Raw genomic sequence first — 19,135 nt, forward strand, 5'->3', positions numbered from 1 at the left:
TTGTGGTATGTCATACTTGTTTTGTGTGATTGTAGGAGACCAGGTGTTGTATTTTAAGGTATTAATTAATTTCGATTTTAACATGATTATAATTTCGTTTCAGGAAATGGCAAACCTATCAGGGCTTATTACTGTTTTCTTATTTAGTCAGACAGCATGGATAGTTTTATACGTTGCAGGAAACATTCCCAATTTAACTATGCCCCAGGTGGTTTTGTCATTTGGGACTGTTTCTCTAGTTGTTGTAGTTTGTTGTCTTCGTAAAATCCTTCCCCCATTTCCGATGAAAACAAAGACATCAAATCCCAATGTGCTAAGTCGTGGCTTTGTGTATTATACCTGCTGCTTGTTCTCTTGGTCGTGCATCATTGACCTGGCCTTCTTCTTTGAAGTTGTCGGCATTGTCAAAGATGTCATGAGGTTCTACCTGGAGACCGGTGAACCATATTTTGACACTTCGTTTGGAGCTCTTATACTGCTATCTGATGTTCTTATTAACTATCCACTACTACTGTATATCATATTTCAAATCGACAACGAACTTGACTGCCGGAATGCAGTTATGTTTTGGGGAGGAACAGCAGTTACTAATCTTGTCTGCTTGATTGGTGGTGCTCTGTTTGGAGAATATCGACACAATATGTATCCCGCTTCCTTTCTGAATATCCCTTACACTGTTATTCCAGTTTATGTCACACGCAAATTTTTGCTTCAACCACGAAACTTTGATTACCAAAAAGCCAGGTAATAAGACTGTATCTTATAGGATATTTTACTTACTGTTACATGAGTTGATGTTTATTTCAATTATTTAGATCAATTTTAGTATTGAAATACATTACCTTTGGTCCACTTTTTTTCCCAAAAATGTTCATTGGTAACATGCATTTTTATCTTGGCAGGTCAAACTCCAGAAGACCAATTTTGTTTTCTTTTTTCCTGGCCATTGGAATGATCGCTGTCATTGTGTTGGGGATTGTTAGAGGTTTAGCGGCTTTTCGCTTCCCTGCCACTTTTGCTACGTACTATGCCACAAATGTTGAACCTTATGTTATGGAACCTGCAGGATTCGGAGCAGTTTGGCCAATGTACTTCATGATTGCTGGAACTTTTATCTTAGTGAGTACCAGCCATTTTAGCTCTATTACACTTTGTAGCATGATAAACTTGCGTGATATATTTTCCAATAATCATTATCAGTAGCATGTGTAATAGATCAACTCAGTTTTACTACGTGCGCTCACGTTCTACAAAAACAGTTTAAAATTTTCTAATTGACCTCAATAACATTTTAAATTTTTGTGCAAAGGTACCCATGCTTTATGGTTTATTTAACAAAGGAACAGAATGGATGATAGACTGGAGTTTTATCTTCGCTGGAATAGCAATAAATGTAAATTCTTTGTTAGATTTTTTACTTAATTGTATTGGTTATGGTACTTGCGTGTTATTGTACACAGCTTCCTGTTTTTACAATGTTATGAATTACGGTTAAAGATAAGTGATGAGTCGTTTGTTGTGAGACTATAATGATGTACGTTTGTTAGCAAATTCTTTGTTGTTAAATTATGGCTCATATAAGGACTATTTAAATCTCATAACGTCTCATAAAATACCCTTTAGCCTTCACTTACATACTAACTAAACATCAAACTGTTTCTAATTGCAATTGTTATTTCACAGGGTTCATATGTTCAACTTGCACAGTTTTTACCTGGTGTGGAAGGCCAGTATCATCCGCCAGACGCAAAACTTGCCTTATTCATTAACGTTTTTATTCCAATGCTATCTATAACTCTACTAGTACATTGCCTTAATACCTCAGAATATTTTAGAAAAGGTTTTAAAAAACTCAGTTGATTGCTAAGCTCGACTGCAACCATATGAGATAAACACTTAGAAAAGGTATTATTTTATTAATAGTAGCTAATTTTTCTATGTATTGTTGAACATTAACAAGCATTATATTGTTTGTTTATCTTCACGCTATCGTGTGAACACGTGAAGTCAGTAACGTGACATTACGCTTAAGTCTGTACCCAAAATACGTTGTAACTCTTCTAAAATGCTTACAACTAAACATTAAAATTGTAAACATTTTTTATTGTTTCTCGAATATTAATCATCAAAACACTGTAAGCATAAGATTCGTTTTCAGTATATTAAAAGTTTGAAAATGAATGAGAGATTATTGAGCTGAAAAATAGTTGATTTATAGGATTATGGAGCCAAAACACCATTATTTTCAAGAGTTCTAACATTGTTAAACGCTGTTTTATATCGTTGTTTAACGTTTGGAAAAGGGCGTAGTATCTTTTGCCCTCGTTTGTACGGGTATACTTTTGCCGTTCTTTGCAGAATTGCTGGAATAGTCTTCATTGATTAACATAGTCACAGTCGTATGTGAGACGCAACACCCCGGAATCCCGTGGTGAAATTATTATTTCGAATTACAAATTCACTAAAATATTCTGTCTGATGTACAAAACTGTAGCCTATCTAACTTTCCTACATCCCAAGAAGAAAGGGTTATCTTCTCTCACGGAATCCGCTCGTTTTCTGGTGAAACAGGAGAATTGACTATTTCCTACGCAACAAAGAAAAAAAACTTTATTATTATCATTAACCATTTGGCACACTGGTTAGAAACTGGAGAAGTCCTGGCGCTGGTACAGTTCAAAATACAGAAACCGTTAGAAGCTTCCTTGTTCTTGTCGAAATGTTTTCATACACCTGTCATTTTCTGGCCGATATCTACTAGTAGGCAAAAGATACACGCGAGATCTTTTCATCAAGTTTATATAAAATCTTCGCGTTTTCTTTTTGTAATGTCGTCATTTGGCAAGTAGCTAATGCTGTTGTGGTGGTTACGTCTAGTTGTTTGCATACCATTCAGCATTCATTAATTAATATCTGTATGGTAGACCTATACAAAACTGTGCCGTCATTTTGGAATGTACCCTTCTCTTACGCATTTCGCAATATGACTGAACTCCAGGTATTGTACTCGTTTTAGATATCAGCTAAACAAATATTTTCAATCGTCCTGTCTTTGAGCTCCGGTAATTGGCACTTTCTTATCAGCCGCCTGTTTTACAAAGATGACTCCCTTTGAAAACTCAGACCATTAAAGTTAAGTCATCTTAGGCCTACAGTATGTGTATCGTCGTTAGTTGTACGCTGAGATATCTATAGCCTTCTAACGACGATATAAGTACGTTAGGCCTAAGACACGTATCGAAACCTCGAAAACTTTGAGCTGTGTGTTGTTTTGTTACTGGTTAATATGGACAATTCGCGCTCTTACATAACAATGAAATGTACAAGCACATTGCTGACTGTAAAGAGCAATTTTAAAGTGAGGTACCAGTGCTCAAACAAGCTAGTCCTCTGCAAAGCAAGGCTCGTCAATTAGTATACCAGACGAAGAATTTTTCATTCATAGTATTTATGTCAGGGAAGAAAGAATTATTGCCGAACATGGATGGCAAATTTTGCGCTTATCATGTCATAGGACTAATCACGACAATAAAAAAGAAGACTTGAAAATGAGGAAAATTAGGCAGATAATCTGGTACGGCGCAAAATAAAGTTTACCAGACATGTGTAGAAAGGATAAGCAGGGAAAATGCAACAAATCGTAATTAAAGGAATAGGAAAAAGGTAAAAAACGCGGAGGACGGCAAATAAAGTTGAGGTTATTAGGGAAAACCGTGATGAAATTCGGTTAGTATCGAAAAAGCAAAAGAAATTTGAAGATAGAGAACTGCGACCCGCTGTAGCAGGGTCCAAAATGTTTATGTGCTTTCGGTAGGATACGATCTAGCAGGTAGGTGTTTAGTTGCACGGCGTGACGTTTATTTTCAGCATAGACAATATATAAGGTTACGGTGTATTTACTAATAAAGCTATAAAGTCTTTACGGCAAGTGCCTGGCCCGAGTTATATTGTACATAGGCCTACCAATACCATACAGCGGGTGCCAAGTCTGTCATAAGCGTGAAGTGTAACGTAACATTTACCATACTTTTACCAATACCGACTTATCAACATTCAACAGTAGGTTAAGTTAAACCTGACCGCTACGATATATTCCTGTTATGCACTTGAAAAGTACATCTAAATTTTACAATATTATGTTGTTGTCGTTAGCCTACAGCCCTACACCGTAAATGATTGTCAATTGTAGGCTACTGCTGCACATTAATTTTAAAGGGCTCGTTTATACAAACGACATCATATACGTTACAACACGTTTTTACATACGTGCTTACTTGTATACCTAATTGTTTTCGGGAAACTGGTTGCAAATATAATTGCAGGTTTGTGTGTTACTTTATTTTTCTGAAATTTTAGGCAAGGTCTTTTACCGGGTACACTGCGCGTTATTACCAACGTTAGGATTGGAAGCGGTACAGTGACAGATTGCTTTAAAAGATTAAACTCAGTGAGCTGTAGCTTTGTTTGTTTCTGTTGATACAGTATTTGATCTATTGAACATTAGTCTCATGTAGGCCTACATAGGTTTTACACTGTGATGTCATAATTAAAGTTAAATTCGTTTTTTTGCGACTTATTTTGATAATAACTTCTTAACCAACACATTAATTATTATGTATTGAAAAAATTTGCCCGGTACACTTACTGACAAGCTTTGTTTTGTTTAAGATCAACTTTTTTTAGTTGGAATCCCGTTTGACTTTTGCTGGGTTAGTTGTAACTATAGGTAGCTGACGTTTGTTAATTGTACAACATTTTTGTAAGGGGTTTGTTTCTATGAACGACATCGTGTACAACACGTTTTGTACACGAGTTTCCTAATTGCGTGCCTCGCTGTTTCCTGGAAACCAGTGGCCCAGTTCTTATCAAATACGCCGGTTACATACATACATCATGCTGCACCAGATAGCGAATGCTGTTGACAATTAAAAAGTATATTGGATTGGAACAGATCTTCATTTTTCTAACATTAGGCAAAGTTCTGAATCGGGTGCACGCATTAGCGTTCCAGCGCTAGCGAAAGGATAAGAAGTGATACAGACATTGAGTGAAAGATGGCCACAAGTAATAAAGATGCACAGTTTTTGATAGCAATGAGCATTTCTTTCACTCTTGCCGTCTTTCTTCACCGTTTTGGACACCCCAAGTACAAAAAAGAAATTCTTTCATTGTTTGGTCTGCTCCTGGTCATTCTGTTTTGTGGTTATGGCACCATTCAACTGCTGATGATGACTACCGTTACAACGTGCATGATTAAGTCAAGAAAGTAAGTAGTTTTCAGTTAAGTAGATTTGAATAGCATCGAGCCTATGCTCGGTTTCGATGTTCAGCAAACTCGGTTTACGATTGCCGCCCTGAGTAAATTTGTGGTTTCAAAAAAGCTGAGCACGCGCGTAATTGCCGCTTAGAAGTCACTTTTCCCTGCTCGCTTATTGAAAACCGGAATTGAAGCGGTAAGGAATGTCGTTAATCGTTTTACAAACGCCCCACGACCAAAGGTTGTCGTTTGCTTCTGCATACAGCTAATGATATAACCTGTAAATAGTAAATATGTGGTAAAACCAACTGTCTGTTAGCACTCATTATTGGCAGGTAATTTTTGTATTTTCAGGTGCTCACCGAGACTTGCTTTTGTTTACTGCCTGGCACATAGGGTCATATACTGCTCTTCCAAATATTATGACCACATTACACTCGGCAACGCTATGATGCTAGTCGCCACCATAAAGGTATACATACCAAAACAATTTTTACAAGTCAATGAAATGTGTGCTTGAAAACGGAAAGTAAAATTTTCTGCAAAACCTTTTGGTGCGTTAAAACACGTTTACTTGCAGATGATAACAGTTGCTTACGAAATAAATGAATATCAGCGTCACAAAAAAGAACTTAGTTCCGATCAGGAAGATGAATGCAATGGTGGATCAAAGACTCCCTGGCTGGGCTTAAGTAGCGAGCCAACAGTGCTTGATGTATTTTGTTATATGACATGTTTGTGGGGTATTTTTACAGGTAGGCTAAACGCTAAATTGGTAACTACGTTTACAGGATGCAAACGCATCGTTAACGGGCTTGTTGTTTAAAGAGGTATTTTACACAGCCAAAACCGCCAATTAACCAAGTACCGTATTTTAAATTCCTTTTAATTAGTTTTTCTTATCATATCTTCCCCGAGCCGGCCGACTGTCCACCCTGCACACAGTCAACGCAAAACCTACATGGTTGTCAGCGGTTGCATTTCATGGTTATGTGGTAGAAGTGTAAACTTTTGTGACTTTTTCTAAAAAGCCGTTAATTGCGACGGCCTTGCTTGAATTGGTAATTTTCATGGTTTTAGCGACTCCATTCCTATTTTCGACTTTTTTTGCGATAAAGCATTTTGCATGTGCAAATCGATGACAGCTAATGAGAGAAAAGAGAAGCCTTCAGGGCATCAAACTATGGACAGATATTCTGATGACAGAATATCTAGCTATATCTATTGCTTTCGTTTCTCTCTTAATTTTATCCTTGTCCACGGCACGTTTCAATCCTTGGCACGTTTCTATGCTTTTCGACGGCGATGTTGCCGGTTTATGACATACAGCAGGATAACGGTATGTCAAAGAAAATCATTGCTACATGTGTAACTTGTCAAACTTGGAGTTTTGCGCAAAGCATAAGTTTTGTGACATTCAAATTTTGCTGTAAACCGAAAGCAACATAATTTTTCTTCCAACTTGCAAGTGCACTCATTTTACGACATGCAGTCTAGTTTTTAGGTAATTAATGATTGAAAACTACTTTGTGGGGTGGAACAGACATGGGGATTATTCGAAACTTACCGGCCCGGGGCTGATATAGGATTTTTTGCAGTGTAATTACGAAACAACAATTCGACCATTGACGAACCAAAAAGTTAATGTAGTATAGATTTTCTGTAAGTTGGGATTTATAAATCTGTTTTAACACCAACTGTATTGCAAAATGTATTTATAGGTCCAATCTTCACATACAAGACTTACGACGACAGTATGCGTGAGCAAGTTCCCGCAGTTCCATTTAAAAACACTGCTTTGGAAAATTTTAAAAAGTTAGCTCTTATAGTGGGTTTACTGTTGATAGCCTCACGTTTTATAAGCACGAGTGCCCTTCGGGAAGATTCTTTTTATGAAGCCTTATTTCCCATACGGTAAGTCCACTTTCCTTGAATATTTCCTTTTCAGTAGTAGGTAGCCTAGGGTTAGTGATGGGGTCACATGGTTTGAAAAATTTTGTTCCCAAACTGCGGAAAGTCTTGCACCACCTAAACTCGGCAACCATTTTTCACGCTCGTTTACCGAGCGTGTATTAAGCAAGTTTGAATATAGACGCATATTTTTCTGTCATTTCTTTATTGCCCAATTCGGAGCTGCGTCTCCAGGAGCAAGCGTCGTTCATTCTTTACTTGAAAGGCATTACAGCCAGCGAGGTTGGGTAATGAACAGGCGTAGGTGTATTAGCATTACTGCTTAATTCACTCTTTACTTAACTTGGAAAACTCCAAAATGCAAAATAACAAGTCAAAAGTCATGAGTCCCACAAAGCTAAACATTTTGTAGGCTATTACAGTACTTTGATTTAAAGTAAAAACATGCAGCTTGCGTATCTCACAAGCGTATAGGTCTCAAGATGTCTATAATGGCTTCGTTCTTATTGCAGTTTATTTCACTCAGCGTTGATAGCCTTGTTGTTTCAACTGCGCTTCGTCGGAGCTTGGATCTTTATGGAGACGGTTTATGTTTTGGCCGGATTTGGGGTTTACCCAGTTTCGACCGATCCTCGCCCTGGTAAAGGCCCCACAAGAGCACTGACTGAAGATGACGGTATAAGGTAGGCTACATATGATGTCAGCTTTCATTAGATGTCTATTTTTTTTTTGAAATTTTTTTTATGAAATCTTATAATGTTTCTTATGTAATTCTTGCCAATATAAAACTAAGCAATGCGATTTACTGCAAATACCTTACAATGTAGTTTATTGCACCCTACTGAAGAAGAGTACACATTCCGTACAGTATCGAACATCAAACCACTCCAGGTCCTGAGTAATGTGAGTTTTCGAGAAAGTTTTCGTTGCTGGAACTGCTGCGTGCAGTGGTGGTTGTCTCACTTTGTATATTCGAGCAATATCTTCCCGAAGCAGTCCAAACTCATAAGGTATCTTTTCAGCTTTTGCTTGGATTTAGTGAATATTTAGGAAAGAGAGGAAGCTACACTATTTTTAGCTATTTTAAGTAAATAGGCTGTTTCATGTAAAAATACAACAGCTATTTGATTGTTTTATAAGCCGTCAAGTTCTCGAACGTTATTTACACATTTTTCCTGAAAAGCCGTTCTAAGAATCCATATTTTGCTACCCGAAAAATCTCTGTGTATTTTCATTTTGCTAATGAAGTTTTAGGTTATAATTGCACAACCAGCAGCGCGAAATGCCAACTGATTTATCTTGATACGTTTCCACTCACATTTCTAACGTTTTGCTCAACTTTCCATTTCAGAGGCCAGGCGACTTTGTTGGTGAGTGCTATGTGGCATGGAGTATTACCAGGCTATTACGTCGCCTTTCTTCCCATTCCACTTGTAATATTTGCCGAGAACCTGTGCTTTTGTAGTCTGCAAAGTCGTTTGACAAGCGAGAGGGGGGAAAAAATATACAACATGTATGTTTTAGAGGACGAGTGAAAACTAGTATTTTATCTATCTTAGACTAAACGTTCAGAATATCCATATGTTATCATATACCCGTATACTGTGTTGTTCTATTTTACTAATTAATTTTCATAAACTTTTGTAAATTCTGCGCAGGATCCATTGGTTGTTTCTGAAGATTTTTATCTTTGCCATGACCTTCAGTAACTTCATATTATTGGATTATGATTCAATTTTGAGATTTAACAAATCGATGTATTATTACCTTATTTCATTTCCGTTATTTTGCATTATTCTTTGCAAAACTGTGGATTTTATTTTGCCTCATTCTGATTAAAAATTCGACTAAAGCAATTGTTCAAGTTGCAATTGCGCAGAATGTTACGTTGCGGTCGTATTATCTCTAAATCTGCTCTCAGATACATGCACTAATAACTGGTTGCTTATTATTATGTGAAGTATTTATTGCACAGTCTATCATTTGTGAGGTTCGAAATATTAACTGCTTCAAAAATGTGTATAACTGCATATGAAATTAATCTTCCTGCACTGCGTTTCGCACTTATTAGGCCTACTGCATGTAGATTGCTACTTTTCCACATAGTAGCCTAGCCTATATGTAGTTTATCGAAATATTTAATTGCTAATTTAATACAAACTTTACTGTTGTTTTGACGTAAGACAAAATTATTCCCGATTGCGTGATGAAGTTGCTTAAGCGGTTGAAGATCATTTCCCAAACTTACGCACAGACTGTTGCTGTTATATAAATAATTCTTACGCAACGTCTACTTTCTTTGTAAAATGATAACCTAATAGCGTTGCAGTGGTAATATGTTAGCCTTAGCTTTTTATTCCAATTTATCAGTGAAACCACACCCAACCGCTTCATTTATACAAGTGATGGTACTGGTAATTTTATGTCAAAGCTAACCTGGCAGTAGCTTAAGCGTCAGGCTGAACGGTAGGCCTATACGCTTTTGCGAATGGGTGATTTTTGATTCTTTAAATAATTTTCGATATACTTCTAGCCTATTTACTTGTTTGTTTTGGTATAAACTTATAAGTTTCACTTGTTATTATTAGCACTAGTCCAAGCCGATCTTTGTGTGAAATGTAACCGATTTGGTGTGAGCATTGCGTCAATAACGAATGTTATCGAACCGGTTTGTAGTTGGCACATGAAACACATTAAAAATTGCTTTTGTCAAAACAATATCATTGACAAGCAAATACATCATATATAGGCTAGCGTCGTTATTTTTGTCATCACTTGTGGTTTAGTGAAAAAAAAATAGAATTCTAACCCTTACAGTGGGAAGACATAGACCTAATAACTCCGCAAACCAAAAGGAAAAGGTAGAAAATTCCAAAGGCTTGCATTAGAAAATGATTTGGTATCAATGAAGAAAGGTTAGCACGGCCACCGAACTCAACTACGTTACCTGTGTCTTGACATATAGTTATCTAATAAGCCCAAACTTGTATATGTAAAAGTTAAAATTCTACGCACTGGCTACAGCTCATACCCGGAAGCAGAGGAAATTATATCTGCGCAGAAGGGTATAGCTTCTTACCATAGCATTGTCGCACAGTTTTCACGGCAGGCAACTTTATACTGCGCTGGCCGTCTTTTTATTGTTAAGCTCAACCAATTCATGAACGATGAAGAAGATGTTTGTTCTTAATGTAGTCGTCATGGTGACCCTAATGTTTGTTTATGCAGGTAAACCTAACCTTATTAATTACCAGTTAGTCTAATTACCATCTAATAATTGTCATGCCAGCTGTTAAAGTAGATAACCGTTTTAAATTGCTTTGAAAATCAAATATTAAGTTAGTCATTTAAAGATAGCTAAAATACGATGTCTTTTCTTTTAGAGGCAAACGTATTTCTATGTAAATCTAAATTCTTCGTGTGTCATGAAAGTGTTGATTGCCCAATAACAGCAATGAGCACTAAGACGGCACCATGTCAATGCAAAAGACCGAAAAAGTTTTGCCAAGGTAATTATCCATCGGTTTTGCGTTGCATTGCACGCCTTTTCATATGGTCGACAACCTAGCTGTTACATTTTGTTTTTCAGATGCCTTATATCCAAGTATTCTCAAGTACATAATTGTGACGAAATCAAATAAACAGTGACATAACTCATTTGAAAAAAAATTCTTTCATAACAATATATATGTTGGGTTTAATGTGTATGCATTGTTCATTGGTGTTACCTTTATTTATACGTTTTTTTAATGACCAAGATTTAAAATTATGACAAATACATTGCATAACGTTTGTCTTGTGGCCGTTAAGTTGTGTCAGGAAAACTCGGTCATTTGCCGAAAAATGCTCAGTGTGGTTTTCATTTATTTTATCACAGTTCGTGTTTTGTAACAGTCGTCGTTTAAACATGGAGTCAGACCGACGTCTTTTCACATCAAGTTATGCGTCTGATTTCGCTTATACTGACCGTTCAACAAAATAAAATATTTGTAAGTCGTACAGTGCAGTCGTTCTTCAGAAACAGTCCAAAGATATGTACAGTGTGCAGCCCAAAGTCTTTTCTTGCAGTGCATTTCTCTCTGAGATTGTTTTTCAAATTTAAGCTTCGATATAAGTTGTTCTTATCGTTTTACGAACTAATTTTATTATTGGTAGAGTAGTCAGTGGTGTATCATACTTCAAAGATTTTTCTGAAAGATTTTTTTTAAACAATAACTCCTTTATATGGGGAATTCCCCAAATGTACGTTGTTAGTTCACAGTTTTCCATTGCGTTGTTTAAATTAAATCACATAACTTTTTAAATGTCAAAAAAATCATCTACCTTGTAAATAAACAAGGTAATTTATGTAAACTAGTGAAATTCTGCCAAAACATTTTTTCTACTATGTGGTTTTGGTTTGATTATTGATTTACTACTGGTAACAAACATTTATATGAAGTTACATTAGCCTACATTCAGAAAACGTTATCAGAACGGAATTGCGATTTTGGTTTGGTAGGTTGGTCTTAGGTTTATTTTTGTCATCCAATGTGCACAATAAAATCTCTTAATCATGCTCTCAACGTTTTTGTAAGTTTATTGTTTTTTGGTGTACATATTCATACCTTTTTTTTGCTTGTTTTAGTTTCATTTAATTTTAATGTACTGATATATACGCATTCTCGGACCTGGATTTGGTGGCTGTGCTTAACTTGTAGTAGCACCAGTTTAATTTCCATAGGCCTATTGCACGTTTTAAGACCTCAGGGCCCTGCTGCTTTTTCCCGTTCGTCAATTCTTTGTGAGCAAGCTTCTTGTTTGACCAATGTACAACGAGCTTAGCATACTTTTTGCTCCCCACAGTCAATGGTAATATACAAATGACAAAACCAGTCATTGTGAGTAAATGTCTGAAGACATTTTTTTGCTAATTCGAAAACAGTGTGACAGTTTTCCACGAGAATTTATGCATGCAAAAACGAAAATTTTGGAGTGGTAGTGTGCACTGAAGCCTCAATTTTTGTTTATTTATTATAAATTGACATTCAAACAACCAGTTTTGTTTGTTGTTGCCACACTTTCCACTATGGTTGACTACACCTAGACGAAATTTAATGTGACTATTTTACCGGAAAACAATCGTGCATTCAAAGCTCTTTTTCAAAGTTTTTTGTTAAGTTAACTTAATTGCTATAACATAGTAACCTAAACCAAACCTAACAGTACCTCATATTTTAAATCTAATTCCAATTAAACCCTAAATAACTAAAAGGAAGTTTTTGCATTCCAATTCTCCTAACCTCACTGCTTATTTATAACAACAGGATGCGTGACCTACTGAGGTAAAATAGTCACTTTTTATATTTATTTTTAACTGATTGTGAAAACAGCTGACTGTGATTAAGTGGGCACATATTTTACTTAACTATCGATTGTATTTAATGATAATTATAAAATTTTTTGTGTTTTTGCAAATTCTGTTTTAAAGCTGGTTGTGTTTTCCTGGGAACCTTATTGTACACTGGCACCTTGTTAGGTTAATTTGGAAATCACATTTTGTACAAGTTCTCACCTGAACTTATAAGTATCTGCATGACATTATAATGGGATCAAGGAAAGAACACAAACACAAGAAAGATCACAAGCATCATCATAAGAAAAGACAACGAAGATCCAGCTCAGATGAGCGAAGCAGGAGCAAAAGTCCTGTCGAGAAACGAAGAAGAAAAAACGATGATGATTACAGGAAAGACCATAAATCAAGGTTTAAAGCAAATTCAAAAATTTTAGTATTTATCGTGGTTTGCAGTGATTACTCAATTCACTTAGGTTGCTTAGATCACTATATATTTATTCATTTAAATGGTTATAAGTGCATAAATGGTAGAAAGTGTAGTAATGTTAAAAACTTTCATTTTCAATAATGTTATTTCTTTTATCCTTGGCCTTAGCTGTATTAATATGTTTTAATTCTGGAAATAGTTTCAATTTCAAGTAGTGAATGTTTTATCAGGAAAGAAAATTATGGCCCACATCCAAAGAATTTCAATTTTATTTGATCATTTTTCTTAATTTTAGCAAAAATTATAAGGCGGATAAAAGGAGACCAAATCATGATGAAAGATCTCCGAAAGCTGAAGAGAGAAGCCAAAAAAAACCCGTTCAGGAAGTATCAGTTGTGGAAGAGGAGGTTTATCTTCCACAAGATGTAGAAGTGAAATTAGAAAAAGATAACCCACCTCTGGAATGTGCTCCCTCCAGAGGAGGAGGAGGAGGTGATGAAAGTCTCAGCATCGCAGAAACAAACAAACTCCGTGAGAAACTCGGCCTAAAGCCGCTCAAAATTGGTAGTGCGCCATCTGCTGACGGTGAGGAAAGCAAACTTGATTTCGTTCACGCACCGGCTGAAGATTTAGTGAAAAAGAAAAAGGAAGCTGCGTTAAGAGAGAAATTGCAAGCAAGGAAAGACAAGCGTGCATTAGAAAAGAAAATTGCCAAAGTATTTATATTGTTTGTGTAGTTTCTCTTTTCCGTCAAAAATTTTCTGCCATTTTTTGTCGTTATATATTGATGAAATAGTGTTACGGTTACTTTGTTATTTTGGTATTACTGGTTGTAGCTATTTTCGGTAGGGCTATGCCTTACGTTACTAAAAATTCCAATTTCTTAGACTATATACTTGTCAGATTTGATGTCTTGAAATTGTTGAAACCAGTTCCTTACTTTCAGATCAAAACTTTGGGTGATGAAGACGAAGAAGAGAGTGCAATAAATTGGGTCCAGAAGAGCAGGAAAAAAGAACAAACCATTAAGAAGGAGAAAGAAATGTCAGCTCTTGATGCAGAGTTTGGTATTGGAGATCTTGTTGAAAAAGAACTTGGAAGCAAAGTCAAGCAAGAAAGAGGATATACAGAAAAGGATTTGAAAGTAAAAACTACATCATTAGATAACTAGATTAGGCAACGTTTATTGATTTATTATACTTATATTTACATGAGTTTTTTTAACACTTTTTTTAAAAGACAAAATTTTTTGTTTTCTGCCAAATTTTCTCTAGAACAAATATTTATGGTAACATGATGTGGTTTTTGTAAAATATTAGATGTACGATTTCATGCTAGAAGTTGTGGTAGTTACTGAGATTAAAATTGCTGTGATGATTGAAATAATGCAAATAAGTATAACTGTTGTCAATCTCATAGGGTTTAAACGTTGAGCACTCGGTAGAAAGTTTCAAAGAAGGTAGGCAGGCTATTTTAGTGATCAAGGACAAGGAGATATTAGCAAGTGATGAGGAAGACGTTCTCCACAGCGTCAACATCCAAGATGTTGAGCAAGCCAAAAAGAATTTGGACATCAAACGTAGAGGCGTCGGATACAAGTCAGTCAAGTTTTTTTATTTTTGTATGGCGGAGTGTGTTGTCATTTTTACTAATGCTTCTTTGTTCGAGTTGTTTTTGCAGCTTTCAGGAAAACTTAAGTTCTTTCAGAAAAAAATCTGTATTTGCAATTTTCTTTTATTCCAGATTGGTTTGATTGAAGTAAATTTAACAATTACAGACATTAATTGATAATAAGTTTTGCAATGTATTTTGTATAAATATGGATACTTCAAATTCATTCCAGAGCTTACGAAGAAGAAGAAGTTGATGAAATGGGATTCTTCAAAGCTAAAGCTGTTCTTGGAAAATACGATGAAGAGATCGAAGGAGAGAAAATAAATCGATTCACGATCGGAGACAGGGGAAAAGTGGACACATCTTGGGAACAACAGAAAGAATTTTTGAAACAGGTTTGCGTTAAATCAACAGCTAACGCCATGTTAGTTTTCATCATTTGGTAAAATTCCGTTTGTCTTGAGATGTTCAAATTATTAAGATAAATATATGGTAAAAATACCATAGAAACCATAGCTCATAATATAACGTAATACCATAGGTCTTTCTTAAAATAAATGTAAGTTTGAAATCGAAGTAGAGACAAATCACACGAACCATCCTAAAGTTTGCAAAACGATAAAACTGCTTTGCCTTGTGGAGAAAGGCAGCAAGGACACAAAACTTATCCCTATGCTTTGTGAGTTAATTCATATGAGAAAACATCCACGTTCCTATGTTTGAATTACTTAGTTGCAACAAAACCAAGACACTCATTCTTTTCATAATTTTTGACTTTTTTTCATTTATTGCCAATTCATTACTTTAATATAATGTCTGTTTTCAGGAGATCCGAGCCAAAGGAGAAAGCCTTGCTCTTCCAGCTCTGAAACTTGCATCGGAGTATCTTACAGAGGAAGAGATGAAGTTTAAAAAGAGAAAACGAAAAGTAACTGCTGTCACTAAATTACTTACATACCACTTAAAAAGATAATAATTTTTATGAAATCATTACATAAATACGGCAGAAGTGTTGTTAGTTGATAACAGCATTCTCCGCATTGATACAATTACAATGTTTTGGTTGAAAACTAATAAATGGAAACCTTCAAAGTGTCTATACTCCATAGTACTCAAAATCCATTTATATGATTTTGTGCACAACTGTTTGAGATAATGACTCATTCAATTCATTCAGTGACCTAATCAGTAATTAACACACACTGTAAATCTTCCTTTTTGCCTATTTCATAAATTTACTGATTTTTTTAAACAAAGGAAATTATGTTCGCAGGTGAAAAAAGTTCGCAAAAGAGACACCTTCAAAGCTGATGACTTACTGCCTATAGCTGGTAGCGTTGGGCAAGATCATGGCTCCAGGTAAGAATTTAATAGAAGTTTTGCATCATTATGTTGCATTCACAAAAACGTATTTTACATTGTTTGTTTTTTGTAATTTTCTTGTAGTAGATACTGTAATAATTAAGAAAAATAATCGTGTAATTGCCAATATTAATAGCTACCGCTAAAAAATTATGGCGTCAACAATTGTCAATATATTGATGGAATATTTAGAAACGCTGTGAATAGTGCGCTAGTATTTGATACCGTACTAAAAAAAAAAAAGCAATACAACTCACTCAGCCTTACATTGCTTTAAGAGCAAAACCGTTGCCTGGGAACGTTCCCGGTTGGGATGAGGGACTTGAGGTAACGAAGATCACTAACAGCGAGGAGATGGAGATTGAGGAAAACAATGTGATCGGAGACGAAGATGATGCCGTGAATGAACTTCAAAGAGCACTCGAGAAATCGGTGAGTATTATTTCATTGGTTCCATTTCTCTTTTTCCGCAGACTTTTTACATTTTGTTGGTTCGAAACTTTAAGAAGAATTTGTTGAAGTGCTTTGTACTGTGTTTAGTTTTATTAGATTTTTCTTCCAATTTTTCACTTGTATGGTCAATTGGTCATGCAAATTGCTAGGAACGCAGTTTAAAAACCTTAAAATAAAAAATCATGTAAAACCCGAACTCGAAAAACAGGTTCTGTATATTTTAGGAGAATAATATTTAATAATTTTGCAGAGACGAGCCAAGATGAAGCAGACCAATCCAGCGGAAGATGGAGGTGCAATGAATGTTGCGGAGAGGATACAGACCATCGACAAGATGGACCTTGAGAAACCGGGGGAGAAATTTTCAACAACAATTTCCTTGAATGCCACAGATGAATTTTGCCGGCAACTGGGTAAATAGTTGGTTCTGTCATTTAATTCGTACATGGAAACATTTCAGGAGTGTCAAGCTCATTTATAGGTTGTTGCTGCATTTGAAAATTGCTTGTAGATATTTGAAGAGTCTCGCATACTGCTGTTCATTTTTTAAAACTTGAAACTCTTATCAAAAGTAACTATTTTAACACTTGACCAGTATTATTATAATAACACTTTATTATACCTTAACAACAAATTTGCAATTTTAAGCATTTAATCCAAATTAACTTTTGTATTGACATCGCAACAATGATGCTCGTCATCTTTATCAGGTTCCCTAATCCCTGCTAAGCAGGAAGATGATGAGGAAATTCCGGTGGTTGAGATGGAGATCGAAGATGCTCAGGAAGAAGAAGAAGAAGCATCACAATGGAACTCTGTCACTCCTGGAGAAGAGAAGACTGAAAATCTTGGAAATGTCGAAACAGAAGGTTTGCAATGTTTATAAGTCGTCAGTTTTAGGGGATAAAATGCAACCATTTCATAGCTCATATGTTTAGAGTTTGCCTTTATTCAAACTACATTGTTAGAATGTTATTTTTGATGCATGCTTACATGTTCTGTAACGTGTTTAACCTCACATGTTGTTTAAATATTTGTACTGCCTGCAAGAAGGTGATCAGTTATTTCTTTGCATAATTTCCGTTTTTACTGGTGTATCGCTAGATCACGCACCAATTGAAGCAGAGCCATTGGCTGGCACAGGATTAATGGGCGCGTTGCAGCTAGCCAAGCGAAAAGGTTACTTGGAACAGGTAAATGATTTTTTGTTTCACTCAATTCAATGAGCATTCCAACTTATCCTCATTACCTGTCCATACCTTAGGAGATGAAGAAGGGAAGCATGACTGTTATCACCAACGAGAACAGTCATCTGCATGCGAAGAATTACTCTATAGAAGACAAGAATGCCGTTGATTACCTGGACAAGTACGCCCATGAAAAATATACCAAGGATAGAGGGAGACATGACAGAGGTATTTGCGATAAAGTTATCGTTTTAAAGTTTTTAACAGTGCTGATCATTCCTCTTACAACCAATGGAAGGTAGGAGAGAACCCTAGTAAGCTCTTACAGCGAAATTAATTTCTTAACGGACAATACAAACAGGGCATAAATATAATGATGTCAGTTTATTGGCCGTCTCTAGAAAATGCGATTATTTTAAAAACTGTTACGTTTTTCTGCATTACACTGGTTCAAATTACGTGCCATAAAAGCTATTTGGGCACAGCTTGAAAGAAATTTTAAGTTTTAAAATGTGTGACCTGAAGTGTATATGGTCGACATAATCTTTTAACATATCCTGGCTTCATAGACTACCCAAAAGCTCAGTTAATGTGATGATAATTTCCATTGCAGGTATGGTAACTGACTTTGTTGAGAAAAAAGATTACAAACCGAAGATTGCAATCGAGTACGTCGACGACCGAGGACGTGCTCTTAGTGAGAAAGAAGCATTCCGAAAACTCTCGCACCGCTTCCATGGCAAGGGATCAGGAAAGCTCAAAACAGAAAAACGGATGAAGAAATTGACAGAAGAGGACACAATGAAACACATGAGCTCCACGGACACACCTCTTAATACGGTTGCTATGATGAAAGCGAAACTTCAAACTGAAGCAAGTCCATATATTGTGCTCAGTGGGGCAGGAAAGACCCTTATGGGGGGCGGTAGCTCGGTTGCGAAAAAATAAATGGTTATCGTTATTCCGTGTCATATTTCATGCTCTGTACGAGTGACAACATTGCCAATCCAAGTACACTACTATACTCTTGCAGCGCAGACTGCTTTATATGTTATGAGGAGTCAGAGGTTTCCAAAGTTTAATTCCTAGGGATTCCTCTTGTAGACATAAGATCTTTTGTAACTTAGAAAAATTAGATTTATAATACTATTTTGGCAACAACTAATGTTATTGTTTAGATTTCATATCTACACCAATTTTTATGAGAACTGTGATAACAGATAAGGCTATAGGATGAACGTGTGTGACAACTGTCAGGCATACAGTTGCTGGGAAAGCGAAATCCCCAGAAATTTTCTATACCCAATGAGTATTGTGAAGCATGCAATTGAAATCAGTCTTTGAGCTGACTGAGAATACACAAAATCATGGTATGCTCCAGAAGTCATGCACAGTGTGTATTTGGAAAGTTATTTTTCTAAGTGTACCCTTAACCAGAGAGTCTCCGATAGTACGAAAGTTATTTTATCACTCCACATGACAAGGTTGGCACCATTACAAAATAAATAGTCGTTATGGGCATTTTTTGAATGAAATGAAAAGCAGCAATGCTAATATTTTGAGCAGAAAACACTAAATTTAGCTGG

The 19,135-nt window shown here is 35.9% G+C and overlaps 3 protein-coding genes across 5 annotated transcripts; all 3 read left to right on the forward strand.

Annotated features, from left to right (window-relative positions):
- Positions 1–7: 7 nt before the first annotated feature.
- Positions 8–2,461, forward strand: LOC143452610 (transmembrane 6 superfamily member 1-like). Its single transcript, XM_076953645.1, has 4 exons — positions 8–744; positions 903–1,119; positions 1,310–1,393; positions 1,684–2,461. Exons 1-4 carry the CDS (start codon positions 8–10, stop codon positions 1,858–1,860), a joined length of 1,215 nt encoding a protein of 404 aa, XP_076809760.1. The 3' UTR covers positions 1,861–2,461.
- A 2,019-nt stretch (positions 2,462–4,480) lies between these two features.
- On the forward strand, positions 4,481–11,167 carry LOC143451585 (membrane-bound acylglycerophosphatidylinositol O-acyltransferase MBOAT7-like). 3 transcript variants are annotated; one of them, XM_076952279.1, is made up of 10 exons: positions 4,481–5,266; positions 5,612–5,729; positions 5,838–6,012; positions 6,979–7,171; positions 7,681–7,851; positions 7,996–8,178; positions 8,520–8,681; positions 8,827–10,396; positions 10,552–10,677; positions 10,758–11,167. In XM_076952279.1, the coding sequence occupies exons 1-8, from the start codon at positions 5,055–5,057 to the stop codon at positions 9,005–9,007; spliced, it is 1,395 nt and encodes a 464-aa protein (XP_076808394.1). In that variant the 5' UTR covers positions 4,481–5,054; the 3' UTR covers positions 9,008–10,396; positions 10,552–10,677; positions 10,758–11,167. The 3 variants fall into 3 exon arrangements, with proteins under 3 accessions (XP_076808394.1, XP_076808395.1, XP_076808396.1); XM_076952280.1 differs by having other exon boundaries at positions 10,601–10,677; XM_076952281.1 differs by having other exon boundaries at positions 10,621–10,677.
- A 1,471-nt stretch (positions 11,168–12,638) lies between these two features.
- Positions 12,639–18,581, forward strand: LOC143451583 (U4/U6.U5 tri-snRNP-associated protein 1-like). The gene is made up of 13 exons (XM_076952278.1): positions 12,639–12,914; positions 13,229–13,649; positions 13,880–14,077; positions 14,353–14,531; positions 14,777–14,942; positions 15,374–15,475; positions 15,821–15,906; positions 16,188–16,341; positions 16,613–16,775; positions 17,073–17,231; positions 17,467–17,555; positions 17,627–17,777; positions 18,163–18,581. Exons 1-13 carry the CDS (start codon positions 12,754–12,756, stop codon positions 18,495–18,497), a joined length of 2,364 nt encoding a protein of 787 aa, XP_076808393.1. The 5' UTR covers positions 12,639–12,753; the 3' UTR covers positions 18,498–18,581.
- Positions 18,582–19,135: the final 554 nt, after the last annotated feature.

The sequence above is a fragment of the Clavelina lepadiformis genome, chromosome 4 (genome assembly GCF_947623445.1).
Source record: "Clavelina lepadiformis chromosome 4, kaClaLepa1.1, whole genome shotgun sequence".
Taxonomy (NCBI): domain Eukaryota; kingdom Metazoa; phylum Chordata; class Ascidiacea; order Aplousobranchia; family Clavelinidae; genus Clavelina; species Clavelina lepadiformis.

Coding starts and splice junctions, on each gene's coding strand:
- LOC143452610 (XM_076953645.1), top strand. CDS start 8: ATGTCATACTTGTTTTGTGTGATTGTAGGAGACCAGGTGTTGTATTTT. Junction 1,120..1,309: donor TTGCTGGAACTTTTATCTTA/GTGAGTACCAGC, acceptor TTTTGTGCAAAG/GTACCCATGCTTTATGGTTT. Junction 1,394..1,683: donor TCGCTGGAATAGCAATAAAT/GTAAATTCTTTG, acceptor GTTATTTCACAG/GGTTCATATGTTCAACTTGC.
- LOC143451585 (XM_076952279.1), top strand. CDS start 5,055: ATGGCCACAAGTAATAAAGATGCACAGTTTTTGATAGCAATGAGCATT. Junction 7,172..7,680: donor GAAGCCTTATTTCCCATACG/GTAAGTCCACTT, acceptor TTCTTATTGCAG/TTTATTTCACTCAGCGTTGA. Junction 8,682..8,826: donor GGGGAAAAAATATACAACAT/GTATGTTTTAGA, acceptor AATTCTGCGCAG/GATCCATTGGTTGTTTCTGA.
- LOC143451583 (XM_076952278.1), top strand. CDS start 12,754: ATGGGATCAAGGAAAGAACACAAACACAAGAAAGATCACAAGCATCAT. Junction 13,650..13,879: donor TAGAAAAGAAAATTGCCAAA/GTATTTATATTG, acceptor CCTTACTTTCAG/ATCAAAACTTTGGGTGATGA. Junction 17,778..18,162: donor TAGAGGGAGACATGACAGAG/GTATTTGCGATA, acceptor TTTCCATTGCAG/GTATGGTAACTGACTTTGTT.